The sequence below is a fragment of the Schistocerca americana genome, chromosome X, assembly GCF_021461395.2.
Source record: "Schistocerca americana isolate TAMUIC-IGC-003095 chromosome X, iqSchAmer2.1, whole genome shotgun sequence".
Taxonomy (NCBI): domain Eukaryota; kingdom Metazoa; phylum Arthropoda; class Insecta; order Orthoptera; family Acrididae; genus Schistocerca; species Schistocerca americana.
Window position 1 is genome coordinate 518,369,679 of NC_060130.1, and position 16,359 is coordinate 518,386,037.

The 16,359-nt window shown below is 38.4% G+C and overlaps 1 protein-coding gene across 2 annotated transcripts in view; it reads left to right on the forward strand.

Annotated features, from left to right (window-relative positions):
* LOC124555516 (kelch-like protein 5) overlaps positions 1-15,953 on the forward strand; it is a 318,356-nt gene extending 302,403 nt beyond the window's left edge. For both annotated transcript variants that reach the window (XM_047129462.1, XM_047129463.1), the window contains 3 exons: positions 2,579-2,791; positions 10,498-10,669; positions 15,085-15,953. In XM_047129462.1, coding sequence (XP_046985418.1) covers positions 2,579-2,791; positions 10,498-10,669; positions 15,085-15,144 — 445 coding nt within the window. In that variant the 3' untranslated portion in view covers positions 15,145-15,953. The remainder of the gene's footprint in view (positions 1-2,578; positions 2,792-10,497; positions 10,670-15,084) is intronic.
* Positions 15,954-16,359: the final 406 nt, after the last annotated feature.

The following is a 16,359-nucleotide window of genomic DNA, read 5'->3' on the forward strand; positions in this document are numbered from 1 at the left end:
CATATCTTCACACACTTCTAATCCTCCTACAACACCCAAGAATCAGCTACAAATGGGCACCCCCATCACCACCCAGTATCAGCCTGGATTGGAACAACTGAACCATATTCTTCACCAGGTCTTTGTGATTGTCTCTCATAATGTCCTGAACTGAGGGAAAGCTTACCAAAGATCCTTCCCCCTCCTCCTAAAGTGCTATTTCATCATCTACCCAACTTACACAATATCCTAGTCCTCCGTATGCCACTCCCACTCCCAAACCCTTGCCACCATGTTGCAAGACCTGACAAATCCACCCACCCAGCATCTCCACTCCATTCCTGTCACAGGCTTGGCCAACCCCATCAGAGGCTGGACCACCTGTGAAAGCAGCCATGTCATATACCATCTCTTCTGTAAACACTTAGAGCTTTTTATGTTGGTATGACTACCAACCAGCTGTCTACCAGGATGCATGGCCACCACCAAATTGTTGCCCAGAACAAAGTTGACTACCCCTTGGCACAACATGCAATTTCAATAGCTGATTCACAACCTGGATCATCTAAATTATTCCCTTCACCACCAACTTCTTCGAACTACGCAGATTGAAATTATCCTTACAATACATCCTCTGCACCTGCTCCCTGCATCCTCCATCCAACAGTTTCATCTACCTCCCTCCTGTCACCCTCTCCACATTCACATCCTCATGTAATCTTCAGTGTGTGCCACTCCCCACTGGCTCCGATAAGCTTGTATCATTTGCCTTACCTGTGTACATGACCCTCTGAGCTGCTAGCCACCCACCCCCAAGCCCTCTCTCCCTGCCCCCCCCCCCTCTCTCTCTCTCTCTCTCTCTCTCTCTCTCTCTCTCTCTCTCTCTCTCATTACTCACCATACCCAGCACTATCCCCACCACAGCGTGGTTCACCTGCCAAAATGCAGTACTGGCACTGTTTATCCAGCTGGCATCGTGTTGTTAAGATACATCCTTTCCATACTGAACTGTTGACTCTGTTTCTCTTCTAAGTTAAATGATGGTAAGTTTTTCCAAAACATATGAGTAATGTTATTAATTTGTTGTCACTTTTTTTATGCAACTTTGTTGTAGTCGATCATGTAACGTCAGGAATGATATGACTGCTTTCTTTCTCTGCAGACAGTTTTTGAAAGTAATTCTAGTGCCAGTGGTTCACTGTGAAATGTGTGTCCAAAGAGGCTAGAAGAAGCATTTTAAAATTTAATGTAATTTAAATACTAGTGCAATAATGTGCTGTATTTCCTGTCCAGTTCATCGTGCTTTCATTGTGATAATTTTTTCATTCAGCCTTAAGTTTCTCAAGTGTTTGTAAAAAGTTGTTCTGAATTACTGTTTGTTCAAAAATAATGTTCTTTGTGTAAAACAGGTAGCTTTTGATATTAGTTTTCACTTATGTGTGATGCATTATAGTTGACCTCTGTACTGGTTGTTACCTATCTCGTTTCTTGATAACTGAATGATGTGGAATCTTACGCGGTATATTGTGGTAAGACCACATTCGCACCACGTGTTTGTAATTGATGATAATACGAGTAGTTCCAGCACAATTTCAGCAAGGCTTATTTATTAGTAGCTGCTGAAAGATTACACACTGCAGATCTCGTTTGTCTAGGGGTTTTCGAAGTTTTGTCTGCAAAATCATTACTCTAACAAGCATGGTCTGGGTTTTCTTCTTGTTTGAAATAAACACTACCGGATTCGAATTACTTTCGGCTAAAAATAATATTTATTCGTACTCTTTGTTTAGTAACTACAATATTTTCACTTCGAACATTGATACCCTAAAACTGCATTATACTGTACTGGTCACTTAAACACGTCCATCTCCCTCCAATACCGACAAAGAAGTGGCGGGCAAGCCAACATGTGCCCGGAAGTTGCAGACATTCCTGCATTCCAGATTCTTTGGTCTTCTGACATTAATACACTCCAAAGACACATAAATAAATACATATAAATATACCACATTTATCATCTCAAACAAATCCATTATTTATCATAAAAGAAAATATTCATAAATAAATAAATTAAACACATTGTATGGCAACATAATGAAGTTACCTTAACTCTCTACTGTGGGCATCGTACTTTTCGCGTGAGATAAAGTTTATCTCTGACAGTTAATTACATTACACCTCACAATATACACCCAGAAGAATGTGAATTGCTCGTGTGCTATATTTGATATAGTATCGACTCATAAGAACTGTCTCCAACTTGCTAAATACTTATTCTAGCAGTTACTTGGATCATTACTAACTTTTGCATTATCCAGAAGCAAATGAGAATTGACAGCATAGGACTAAATCTGTTGTCCGTTATCTCTTGTACATGTTCTCATTTTGCTGTTGTCTTCCCTGTAAACATTGTAGCACAGTCTTCCATCCGCATCACAGCTATATGGACATTATAAATTTCATTTAACTTTAATTTATTTTCTTTTTAAATTTTGGCATCACTTGTCACCAAATGCAGTAAAAACCCAGTATATGTCTTCTATTTTGCAAAGTTATAACATCGAAGTTGTTATTGTTTGAATTACGCTCTCTCTTTTAGATTGTATGCTGTTGGAGGTCGTGATGGCAGTTCATGCCTAAGAAGTGTGGAGTGCTATGATCCACACACAAACAAGTGGACAGCTTGTGCACCAATGGCAAAACGCAGAGGTGGTGTCGGAGTTGGTGTTGCCAATGGTTACTTGTATGCCCTAGGGGGACATGATGCCCCCATATCCAATCCAAGTGCATCCCGCTTCAGCTGTGTAGAGCGGTAAAACAAAAACAAAAACTATTTAATATGTCTCCAAGTAGAGAAAATGGATAGTTGTTTGAATGTATAATTCTGTACTGTAGAGTGAAGTATGTGCACTTCCAGATTATCACCGTCTTTGTGGTTCATTTATGTTTCTGAAGAGTGTAGCGGTTTTTCCCTGTTCTGTTGTATTTCTGTGATTACCTATATCTTTATATTTGTTATTTCCGTTTTAAGTGTTAAGATAGACATTCTACTGAATGAAAATTAATAAGACCAACAAACTGCAAGGACAGATACCTAGCTGGAAATGGAGGAAAAAAGTTGCTATTAACATGCGTCCAGAAATGCATCTTTGCCATCGTAGGTGGCACTGATGAATGACAGTTCCTCTGACCACTTGCTTTGTGCTTTGTATTCCCAGTACATTGCAGGCTGAGAGACTGGTGCAGCAGAATGGTCTGGTATTCATGTCAGGAACAATCCTAGATTGTGTTGGTGTACAGCCAAGCGGATGGAAACGGTCGAGAGCGAGCTTGTCTATACCAAACAAATACCCTCAGACACGAACCTTATCGCACAAGATTTCAGGCCCTTTTAGGGCATTTTTGTGGTAGTGGGTCCTATCAGACTGAATTGAATGTGCAGGAAGGCAGTAGACTGTGTGTACACGAGATTTGGAGGACCAGGTTCTACAGGATATTGAGACAAATCCTAGTACAAGCTCCAAATCTGATGTACACACAGTTCGCTGCCTCCCTGTACGTATGTCTGTCTGAAATGACCCATGATTACACAAAAGCCAAAAAAGGGCTTGAAATGTTTGTGATGTTACTTGTATGTGAGAGAGTACTTATTTTAATATATGGATGCTGTCTCTAGACCATTTCCATCTGCTTGGCAGTATTACGAACACCATCTCGGCTTATTCCCAACATGAATACCGGATCATTCTGCTGCTTACAGTACACTATGTCAATCACCCAGCCTGCAACACATGGCACATGGTCAGAGGAAATGTCATTCATCACCACCATGTACCATGGCAATGCTGCATTTCCAGACACTTGTTCATAGGACCTTTTCTCATCTTATTTCCAGTCAGGAATCTATACCTGCAGTTTGGCAGTTTTATTAATGTTCGCCCTGTATAACAGCACTCTTACATTAAGTGATTTATATTCTGCTTTAGGTCTCCCCCCCCCCCCCCCCCCCCCCTCCCCAAAAAGTTTGCAATGATATTTTGTGGTACATTTTCTGATGCCTGTTGTTATTATTAATTATTCATGTAATACTAAATTGGAGGAAGCTGTATTTTTATACAAATGTAGTTATTGATTACTTAGTGTATTTGTAATAAGTATGATAATGAAAAGACCATGGTTTGCACCCCTCTGGCCTCCTGGAAGCGACAATTGGAGCCCCCTGATCCTTGGCACATTCAACTATTTTCACTTTGGCATTGTTAAATTATTATTGTTGACTGCAGTCTGTTGACACCTGTTGTCACTGTTATTGTTGTTCAAGTATATGCTTTCTACTGAGTGCCAGTAAGTAGCCTTTAGTTGACTTTTTCATCCATGTTTATGAGCTGGCATTTACTTAATAATGAGCTTTGTGTCTGGATCAAAATGCTGAAATGCTCAGTGGTGTGGGAATGGAATAAATTATATGACTGGATAAAACGTTATCCTCAAGATAAATTCAGTGTGATGTGCAGTATCTGCAGTGATGATTTTATACTGAAAGAAATTCAGAGAAAATTAAGGAACAATGACAAATATTTCTCATGGAGAAAGGCATTTGACAAATAACAGTCTATTTTTAAAAAGAAAGTGAGTAAGTCACCAAACAAAAAAAGAAATGGTCTTATATGCTTTGTGTTCGTGTTACCTCTGCATTTATCGCAAGAGAGTATAGAGGAAGAGAGAGGCAAAGCTTCAGTAATGTTAAATAAAAAGTAATTGTTCATTTATTTAAAGATCAATTTATAATCAGGGTGCATACACCCAGGGACAACCAGGAAATTTGGGAAAATCCTGGGGCTGCGCGAAGTGGCCACGCGGTTTGAAGCGTCCTGTCACAGGATGCGCAGCCACTCTCGCCCGAGGTTTGAGTCCTCCTTCGGGCATAGCATAAGTTAGTTTAACTTAGTTTAAGTTGTGTGTAAGTCCAGGGACCGATGACCTATGCAGTTTGGACCCTTAGGAATTCACACACATTTGAACATTTGAAAAACCTGGGAATTTTTTCATGCGGGAGAAAACCAGGAAAAATCGGGGAATTTTTTAGAATTCTGAGAATTTTTCATTGTTTTAGTTTTCAGTTAAATTTTTTATAATTTTGCCTGGTAAGAACTGATACTGTAACAAAGAATATAGCCATATCCTGCTATTGCTGAATAGTACTGCACGAGTAAAACAGATGAGAGAAAAAAACAAAACTTAAGTTGCAAAGGAAATCCGCCATTTACAACAACAAAACACAGTGCAAAACACACAAGCGTCTGCAAACGGCAAAATGTGTCAAAGGCTTTAGGACGAAGACTATGCAATACTTCATAACAACAAACTGCTTCTGATGAACGTGACACCAAGCTTTACATTAGGTTTGTTTGAGCAGCTCCCAGCAGGCTCATGCGCAGTTGAGTCATGTATGAGCAGTACTTTTCCGCTCTTCTGGCTACTGTTAGCTGTATCGGCAGTAGCAACAAGCAGCCAGATGCTAGCTGGAAAAATTTTTCTGGTGCGCCCAAGCTTGCCATATTTGCACTTGCGTGGAGCTGTCGGAGTTGTAGTGGGGAGGGGGATAGTCCCCACGTGATCTGCGTTTAAGTTCAGTGATTTTACTGTCCTCTTGTTTACAGCTCTCATGCCAAAGGAAAACGAAACAGATTTCTTTGGCCGGGAACTATCAAGTGAATTAAAATATATTCATGTTATTATGGGAGGCTAAAATATGTTGTTAGTTTCAGTTTCCTGACTTTATTTTATTTCCGCATTTTTGGCGGTCAAGCATGAATCGCCTTGCTGAACAATGAAGTTAATTTTGTCAGTTTGCTAAGGAGATTTGGCCTTCATTGATGTTGCTCTCTTAGGCAGTCAATTTATTTGAAACGAAATGTTTCATTCCACACTATTGACTAGTTTCAACTGTTCACTGAATTTCAAATACATGTTTTCATCTTCTGGCATGTATGGCATTATGCCATGATAAAGAACCAAACATGAGGTAATACAGTACTGGTACTCGAAGAAAATTTACATCCTGAAAACCACACTGCAAATATTAATATCAGGTTGGGGCCTACTTCATTGTGAATCTGGACATACGAATGTGCACTGTAAACTGAATTATGCATTTAGGTATGGTTTACGAAATTTCGATGTTCTTGAAGTGTCCTCTGATGTCCTGTTTCTTTTATGACATAATGTAAGATCTTAATGCTTTATATGTTTGAACGTATGGGCTTCCTACATTATCGTAGATACACACGCGCAGTAACACATGTTTTCTGGTGCTCGCTGCCAACTGCTGAAACGAAACTACTTCTAACGGGTCACGGGAAAATATTGCAAATGGTGGTTTTAAAAGTTTTACTTTCAAAGTAAATTTCCTTTTACACAAGATGAATTATGTTGTGTGTTCGCAGGTGTGATGAATATCTTAAATCACACAGCTTTTGACTTTTATTTAATACTTAATACTTTGAGCACCAGCCACTTAGAAGAGCTTCGAGCCCAGAAGATCAGACATTTATTCATTATTTAAAATTTTACTGGCACTTTCGAGTGATGCATCTTAAAGTATAACACACGCAAAAAAGACCAATATTATACGAGATACCTTAGCTTTTCTTGTAGCTACAGTATTTACCAGGTGGTTATAATTAAACTTTCCCTATTTAACATGTTATAACACGGAAACTAATTACCGTTCGAGTACCAGACTTGGTAGTCTTAATGTCAGGCACATGGGGAAGAGAAATAATGTGGAATCAGTTCAGTTGAAACACTTTAATGTGCTGCTATGGTATATCATACCATTACATACTGGTCGGGTGATGCCGAGGGAATTAGATTAGGAAATGAGACGCTTAAAGTAGTAAATGAGTTTTGCTATTTGGGGAGCAAAATAACTGATGATGGTCGAATAGAGAGGATATAAAATGTAGACTGGCAATGGCAAGAAAAGCGTTTCTGAAGAAGAGAAATTTGTTAACATAGAGTATAGATTTAAGTGTCAGGAAGTCATTTCTGAAAGTATTTGTATGGAGTGTAGCCATGTTTGGAAGTGAAACGTGTACGATAAATAGTTTAGACAAGAAGAGAATAGAAGCTTTCGAAATGTGGTGCTACAGAAGAATGAAGAAGATTAGATGGGTAGATCACATAATTAATGAGGAGGTATTGAATAGAATTGGGGAGAAGGGAAATTTGTGGCACAACTTGACTAGGAGAAGGGATCGGTTGGTAGGACGTATTCTGAGGCATCAAGGGATCACCAATTTAGTATTGGACGGCAGCGTGGAGGGTAAAAATCGTAGAGGGAGACAAAGAGATGAATACACTAAACAGATTCAGAAGGATGTAGGTTGCAGTAGGTACTAGGAGATGATGAAGCTTGCACAGGATAGAGTAGCATGGAGAGCTGCATCAAACCAGTCTCTGGACTGAAGATGACCACACACATGTACTGGTACCATTACTGCTACAAAATGGGCTGAATATGGCGCTCATCAATGTCCAGAAGAGTCTGAAGGTGTAGATTTGCATTCTGCACAGCAGAACGAAGCATGTCCTTAGGTATGCTGGCTATCTCTCTTGATATGCTGTGCTTCCAATCAGCACACGAGTAAATGTTCTCTGGGTAAACCCTGTGCTTCCAGGTAGCCCCACAACCAGAAATCACAGGGAGTGAGATGGTGGTGGTGGTGGTGGTGGTGGTGGTGGTGGTGGTGGTGGTTAGTGTTTAACGTCCCGTCGACAACGAGGTCATTAGAGACGGAGCGCAAGCTCTGGTTAGGGAAGGATTGGGAAGGAAATCGGCCGTGCCCTTTCAAAGGAACCATCCCGGCATTTGCCTGAAACGATTCAGGGAAATCACGGAAAACCTAAATCAGGATGGCCGGAGACGGGATTGAACCGTCGTCCTCCCGAATGTGAGTCCAGTGTGCTAACCACTGCGCCACCTCGCTCGGTGGGGTGAGATCAGGTGATTGTACCGGCCAAGCATTTGGAAACTATCAGCTGGTGATTTGACTGTTTCCAAATGTGTTTCAGAGAAGCAAGTGAATTTCACGAGCAATGTGCAGTGGTGCCCCATCTTGCATGAAAACTGTGGAAAACTATTGAGTTCAATGCATCCCTCTCCTGTAGAAGGGTATGACATGCTGGCAAAGCATATCACAGCAATGCTGACCAGTCACAATGCATGTCTTCGATCATTGAGCACCATCCTGTTCAAAAAAGAATGGGCCAATAATGAATGCAGCCATGGAGCCACACCCTACAGTGACAGGTTCACCATACAAATGAACTTCACGCACAGTGACTGGAGGTGAAGATCCCCTCACTTGAAATTCTGTGTGTTCACCCCATCTGTCAGAAGAAAATGAGCTTCATCTGCCCATAGGATGTCCAGAGCCAGCCCTCTCGATCTTCAGTCCATGCGAGAAAGTGGGGAGTGAAGTCAGCATGTCGTTGTGTATCATGTGGTGCAAGCTGCTGTACAATATGGATCATGTACAGATACCAGTTGAGAATGGTTCGAAGCACCTTCTGTACAGTGGACCACAATATGTTCAACTATCATGACGCAGCATGTGCACTGCCTGACGATCGGGAATTGCGCGCAGTGTTGTCTGTCATAACAACAGTGATTTCATAAACCTCCTGTTGTGCAACCAGTCATTGGCCTCTTCTGGGAGCGATGTCCAGTTCTCCAGTTGATTAGAACTACTTCACCACATTCTGCACAACAGGTGGAGAAAGGATGTAATCCTTTCAGCTGGTGATATTCTCGAAGTGCAGCAGCAGCAGCATTACTGTTGATTGGTTAATAGAGCTTCACCAATAATACCCTGCTCATTTTGTCCAAGCTCATGCTGACACATCAACAAGTGCACTGCGACTGGTCACAGCACTTGGTGGCCATAGTTGGAACTGGGCAGTAATGCTGTGACACATGGAAATCATGCACCCCATACTCCGGACGTTAATGCGACCAAGTTTGGTTCTTGTGTGGTAATTAGTTTCCATGTTATAGTGTGTTACATAGGGAAAGTTTTTATAACCACCCAGTATATTAATTTAAACTGTCAACTTTTCCTATTTGTGCGTTTATCCCTACTTAAGTGGTGTTGCTACTGGCTGACTACATCACATGTCATATGCTGTGAATATCTGCTGTCATCGCCTGGTGAGATCATGTGACATAAGCTATGATTGGCTTATAAAAGTGCTTCACAATCTCGATTTTAGTGCTTCGGAAACCAACTTACTGTTTTTGATGGAATTCAAATTTATCCTTTCATAAATGTGCTGCATATTGTAATACAAAAATATGCACGGTGCATGTTGCTGCACATCAAAGATCTCTCCAAAACTTTTTTTTTTATTATTAAGTTATTTTTTTTTTTCTTTTTCTGCATTTCTTTTTATAAAGTGCCGGGAAGTTTTACACCAGTGTATAAAACCGTAACCTTTCAAAGGATTGATAAGTTTTATGGTTCCGAGGGAAAGTATACAGTCACTTAACAATAACTCTGAAAAATTGTATTTTCACCTGCGAAAAATCTGGGAATTTTTTTTTTTCTTGTCCGCGTATACACTCTGATTATGTAACATCAGTCATTAACCTTTTAAAACCAACCAGAAATATATATTTAATACCTGCAGTATGGAAAATTGGTATTTAGGTAAATAAATACATAAATTTTGAAAATATACTGTTTTTAAAAATATACTGTTTATTCGGCTTTCCTTGAAGTAAGGTGAATTATTTGTCTCTCAAAAAGTAGACAACCCTAGTGGTGGTTCACGTGTAACTGAAATGGATGAGAAAGTGTGTGAGTGAATCACTCTGACCTGGAGACTGAGTAAAAACATTTGTATAACTACCATAAGTGTCGTAGACTTGTCAATTGGTTGTCTCACATTGAATGATATCGCTCACACCTAGAGATGGAGTGAAAAACATTCATATAGCTAAAGTGGCTGCAGAGACTCATCTCATTGAGTTGCTTCGTTTGACTGAAAAACTGACTGAAAGATAAGAAAGTGAAACAAGTCATTTAATGTGTATTTATGGGTGCTTTCCTTCACAAAGCTATTTTATATATGCTACAGACAGTCCGCATTGAAACCATTACAGAAATGATAATATTATGGGAGAGTGTTAAATATTACATCTTATAAAAAGAGAACTAAAAATCAGAAAAACAAAAAGCTATGTGTTTTAGGAGAGCTAAGTTGTTGTAATCAAGCTTTAAGTATAGCTAAAACGTGTGTTGATATGCAGACTGTTGGATGACAGTTCTGTATCTCAGTGATACACACTGTACATTTAATTTCACAAAGGCATTTATGGTCAGAATTCCCTACAGGCATCCTTTTCCTAGGTATTTCTTACTGGGCTTTCCGGTACTAAAATCTACATTTCAGAAACTGCTAAAATTCATGGAAGAAAATTATAATATGTTACCCATTGTTTTTATTTTGCAGCTATGACCCTAAGAGTGATACATGGACTACAGTAGCCTCCATGAGTCATGGAAGAGATGCGATTGGTGTTGGCTTATTGGGAGACAGGCTGTTCGCAGTGGGAGGCTATAATGGCCACCATTACTTGAAACTTGTTGAGGCATATGATCCTGAGAAAAATGAATGGGAGGAGGTAAGAATGTTTTGTGTTCTTGTTGTGAAACTTATGTTGCTTACTTATTGTTGAAGAAAAATTTTAGTGAAATGGAACACAGTAAAAGGTTTGTTTTATTTTATAGCTTAAGTAAGGTAACTATGTTACTAAGATATATCTGGGCATGGGGTTTGGTTACTGTACCATCTGAGATTAAGTATGCCACATGGTTGGAAGTTATATCGTAACCCTGCTTTTACATTACTGGAATTAATGTTTTCCCGCCGTTTATGACATTTTTTATCGGTCCCGTCAAATTTCCTATGCCCACACTGTTAATTTGCACCTGATTTTGCGTCAACATATTTATAATTTTCCTGCAATTTACACATTACAAAAAAATGTTTGCGGAGAAAAAATGATGCTGGCATGATGTTGGCCATCTAGTAGTGTTTACAAATACTGTATGGTTAAGTTTCTTGACACCAGGGCACTCTACTCAGTGGATTTGAACCGGTAAACATGTAAAAGTTGGAACAATTCGTGCTGTATCTCCCACCGCTGCCAAACTCTATTTGGCGTGGTGATTGATGAGATGTTTATATTTTCCGACCTCCACGTTGCAAATGTTTTGAGTAAAATGCCCAGTCGATGTGCTGTTGTTTTCACGTCAATTCTACCAACGCTGAGAGTTGTTTAGTTCTCGGGGTTTTGTAAAATTCCTGGATTCATGTCTCGTCGCTGTGCAGCCTATGAAAAGGATTGCGGAAGACTCCCAAATAAATTCCAAAGTACAGTGCAGTTTTAACACCAATATACTTCCAGGACTCTGGTGTCCGAGCCTGGTGAACTGTACTGGTTACATCAGATGTGCCCAAAGTTTACATCAAACGACACAGAGTTCACAACAATCAACAAACGAGTGAGCCTACAATACATTTGCTCGCAACCCTAGCCAAAAAACGAGTGCCCCAAGGCGCCTGCACGACCTCTATTTATACTTTTGTTAACAATTACATACAATGAAAATTACGGTTTTATGTAAAATCACAATTAGAAGTTAAACAGAATATGAGATTCACATTGCTAAAATTTTACAATCTCAGTGCTGAACAAGGTGAACCTGTTTTCAACTTAGTTACGAGTTAATATAACATTTTCTGACAAATTATGTTACAGGTAACAATTACATTTCTAAATTTGTTTATAACAAATCAACTAGTGCCTGAATTTTAGTGCTAACATACATCGGAGAGCCAATTAAAGTGCTTTATGTAGGTGTTCTATTTAATTTGCGGTAGTAATTTTATAACGATAGGTTTACTGGTACATCCTGACCATGAGCTCTATTTCTTTCGATTAGGTACAGTATTAATTTCACATTTGTATTGTGTTTCTCACATAAGAACAATGTTAAATGCTATTTTTTGTGATGTAACACAAACAAACAATGTGTGTGTGTGTGTGTGTGTGTGTGTGTGTTTTCTACGTAACTGATGAGGCACAATACCTGATAACCTCAAAAAGATGACTACAGTTTAAGATACACAGAATAACCCATATTCAGACACTACAAAAAATACTTATTTGCGTATTAGCACTTGACAATCATAAAAATTTTCGAAGCGCGTCATTCTAAGCATGAAAAAATATGTAACTAGTGCAATATTTCATTATTTGAATAATGAATGACAGCTGAAGGCTTTCAAAAACATCGATTATGACATATGAATTGAGTCACATTCCTACTTCCGAGATAGTTATCAGTTCCAGTTATATCAACGGTTTATATTAGATAATAAACCTTCATTAGATAATAAACGAGTCCCTGGCAAGTTTCCTGATGCCTGTTATGTACATACGTCATACATAAAGTGCAAGGGGATATCCTGTATGTAACTTTTACTGTTTAAAATGTCATTTCCCACATTTTCCCGCATTTTACACTATTTTTTTGAAGTCCCTTGAAAAGTGTAAAAGTGGGGTTTCACTTTAAGTTTTTTTGTAAAGCTAAACAAAGAATGGACGCTTGTATTACTGCCAAAGTGAACTAGTTATTGGCCAGGTTGAGAAGCAGGGAGGGGAAATAGCTGTAGCCGGCACTCGAGTACTCTTTATGAGTGGAGTTCTGTCATGCACTATATGGCTGTATGTGCCATTGGATGATGTGCACATTTAGAACAAAAACAGAAACAAGACATATATTATATGTTATCGGGGCTGCTAAAGACACGTCACTGGCAGTGTCCTTGTAATTACTTTCCGCAGTAATCTCACTATTTTCCATAACAGTGTGTGTTGAGTCATTGTCTGCTATTTGAGCCACAGATGATGATGCCAACTTGTTTGCTTGAATTTGTGCTGACTTATTCGTCATCTGTCAAAGCATCTTTCCTTCAGCACCAATACTGAAAGGTAATGTTACAGCAGCAAAAGTAAACTGAATGCATGGTCTAATGGTTTGTGTTTGGGGCTAGTTGTGCCAAGGTTCCCAGTTTGATTTCCAGAGAGCACCTCAATTTTTTTTTGTGGTGGGAAGGTCGGACAGGAGTTTCACTCAGCCTTGTAAGGCCAGTTGAAAAGTTGCTTGGTTATAAAAACACTGAAGTTAATGTGCACTTCGCCAAAATGTCATTGTGTCTAAAGACTTGAACCAAGCTGGATGACGTATGATGTTTATTTACTAGTATCAAAAGCATCAGCTGATCAGCTGTTACTTTTTCATATCAGAGAGAGAGAGAGAGAGAGAGAGAGAGAGAGAGAGAGAGAGAGAGAGAGAGAGAGAGAGAATACAGATTTCATTCTTTGCAGTCTAGACCAGTTCTATAGGATTTGGGTCTAGATGGTCTGGCAGCAGTAGGAGGGAAACGGTTTGCAAAGTTTATACCCAGGTAACCAATTTGCCTTGCCAAGTAATACAACCTGTTCTTTTGGGGGATTGAAGAGGGGTTAATTACAGTGGTAGGTATAAGGGTGCTTTAATATTGGTTGTGGTACAATCATTTGTCACATTGTAAGATGAACTGCAACAGAAGAATGAGTGTTCAGTCATTAATTTTGAAACCTATGGAGTAAGAAGTTTATGAAATTATGGCAGGTTGTACATGTATGTTTTGTTCACTCTCTTTATCTAATTAGGTAATATAGTATCACAGCAGTAACCACTCAGTATTTCCCAAATTTTGTGATGGTGAAGAGAATGCAGTTGAACATTCAGAAGTATCTCAAGAGCGATGTGCCACTGCTCTCACACCATCAGGCTGCAGCTAAAATGTTGAAAGTTGCCTTTTGGTGAAAGTGACTAGTAACACAGTGTTTATGACAGTTGCTATCACTATTCTCCACTGGACTAACTTCCATGTGAAAGTCAAAGCTGAGATTTGTTACAGGGTAACTTATTGGTGTATTCTTGGCCACCTTTGCTTTGAGTATTGTTTAACACTCCGTAATTAATCCCTTGACATCTGATTGCATGTGACACAGATGAATTGATTTTCCCTCCCTGCTCTGCCTACTTGACATATGATAATTGTGTATACATACAAAAGAGGCAGTGCAGCAGGCATCTGAAGCCCACAAGAGAAATGTGGTTGTATGACATCTTGCACCCATTGTTCAGTCAATAAAATAGGTCACAAAGTGTATAGTAGCAATGTAACTGTTATCAGACTATTTATGGTATCCTTACGGTATTCCCCTTAGCAATTCAGTCACTTAAATTTGTGTACAGTGTAATGGTTGGAAAAAAATAAATAAATAAATAAAAATACAGCTCTGAGCTAGTTTGAGGCACTTGTAAAGTTCTTTCCTTGCAAGCACTACAGATATTAAGTGAGAACAAAAGTGTCTAACACAGAGAGAGAGAGAGAGAGAGAGAGAGAGAGAGAGAGAGAGAGAGCCAGAATTGAATTATCTTCACAATAGAGTTAAAATTTGTTCAGTTCTTAAAAAAAAACTGATGTAAATGTAAAAATATTTATTATAGTAAGCTGAATTTCAAACACAAATATCTGTGGATGAACACAAGAGTATATGAATAAAAGTTAATAAAGTGATAATTTATATGGACGTACACAAAGACAACTTAGAACTAAAGAAATTAAAATTTAATTGAAGGAAAGCAAATGATAACAAATGTGAATAATATTGACACACTTAAAAAACTGGTGACTTCCATTTTAGATAGTTGCCACCTATCTCAGGCTCCTTGGTATTCTCTGCGAATTTTGCCACTTTGCCATTTGTGAAGTTTATCTTTGTATGTAGCCCATTAGTGAAAGTCAGTTGTGCCAAGTATTCATCGTGCTGAGACTTGTTAAGTTTGTGAAATTACTATTCATGAGAAAAGTGACTGCTTATGGAAATAAAAGTGCTTTCTTTCACAGGCTTTTTTCTTAAGAAATAGTCTCAAATTGCTTCTTCTTTTTAAGTAACATTTTTTTGCTTTGTTGCAGGTAGCACCACTAACTACAGGGCGTGCAAGGCTCTGTGTTGTTGTTGTTAAAAACCCTTGACATCCATATGTGTAGAGGTGCTCCAGATAAGAAATCTGTATTTAATTTGTGATATATTTTGTAAGGAAAGACTTTGCAATTAATTTTTTTACAGTGAAGTATCTTATGTGGTACAACTGATGAGCATTTTTATGCAGCTTATGGCATTACTCTGTGCTACTCCTTCTGATCTCACTTGTTTTCTTTTTGATACGAATCAGTATTTAACATAACATAGTGCATAGTATTAATTTCTTGTTTTAAGTGTGAATCTCATAGACAATAGATTTTCTACCTTTTTTACAAAACTGTTTTGTGTTGAGGTTACATGAATGTATGTTTATTGTATTTTCATACCATGTACATTTATGGATATGTAACTTGCAGTGTAAAAGCAATGCAAAAGAACTCTAAGTAGTCACCAGGAAGGTCTCTAAGACTGTCTCAAACAAGCCAAAGCAACAGGGGGCGTTTTTGCTGACTGAACATATGTTTAGTGTGTTAAAAAAATATCCAAAATTTTGATTTTTAACCCACTACTGAAATGACTATAAGCTCAATAATGCAGGTGCTAAGAAAAAAGTCATTTACAAATGTTTTCATTATATGAAAATACTGTAACACAAACACCACCAGTAACCTTATGGAGACTTTTAACACGACCATAAAGAACACATTTTTACTGAAGTAACTGCGTATTTATGTATCAAGAAATGTGATGTAATTTATATTTATACTATTTTTATATATTTATAATTACAATGTTCTGTGATGTGGTTTAACTATGTGAACATTCCATACGATATATTTTCAATAAAATTGAAATTAAATTATTTAAAAAATATTATTTTTCTGCAAAAAGATGATGGTACCCTTTGTATTCAAATTCACTTAAGATTCTCAAAAAAATATTGCAATAACAGAAATACACATTATGCTGAATAGGACTTCGGGGTTATATGAAGTGTGTTCAAAAAGTAAAGTGACTATATTTCTATGAAGAAATATTTATTTATTCATCAATATTCATGTTGTCCCCTTCAAAGTAATCTCCCTCAGATACAATACAGTTTTGCCAATGCTTCTTCCAATCCTCGAGCCACTTCTCATAAGCACTTTTTGGTACACCTTTGAGTAGTTTTTATTTCCTCAATTGTTGAAAATCTTTGTCCTTCCGTAGGTCTCTTCAGTTTTGGGATCAGGAAAAAGTCGCAGGTGGCCAAATCCGATGAATAT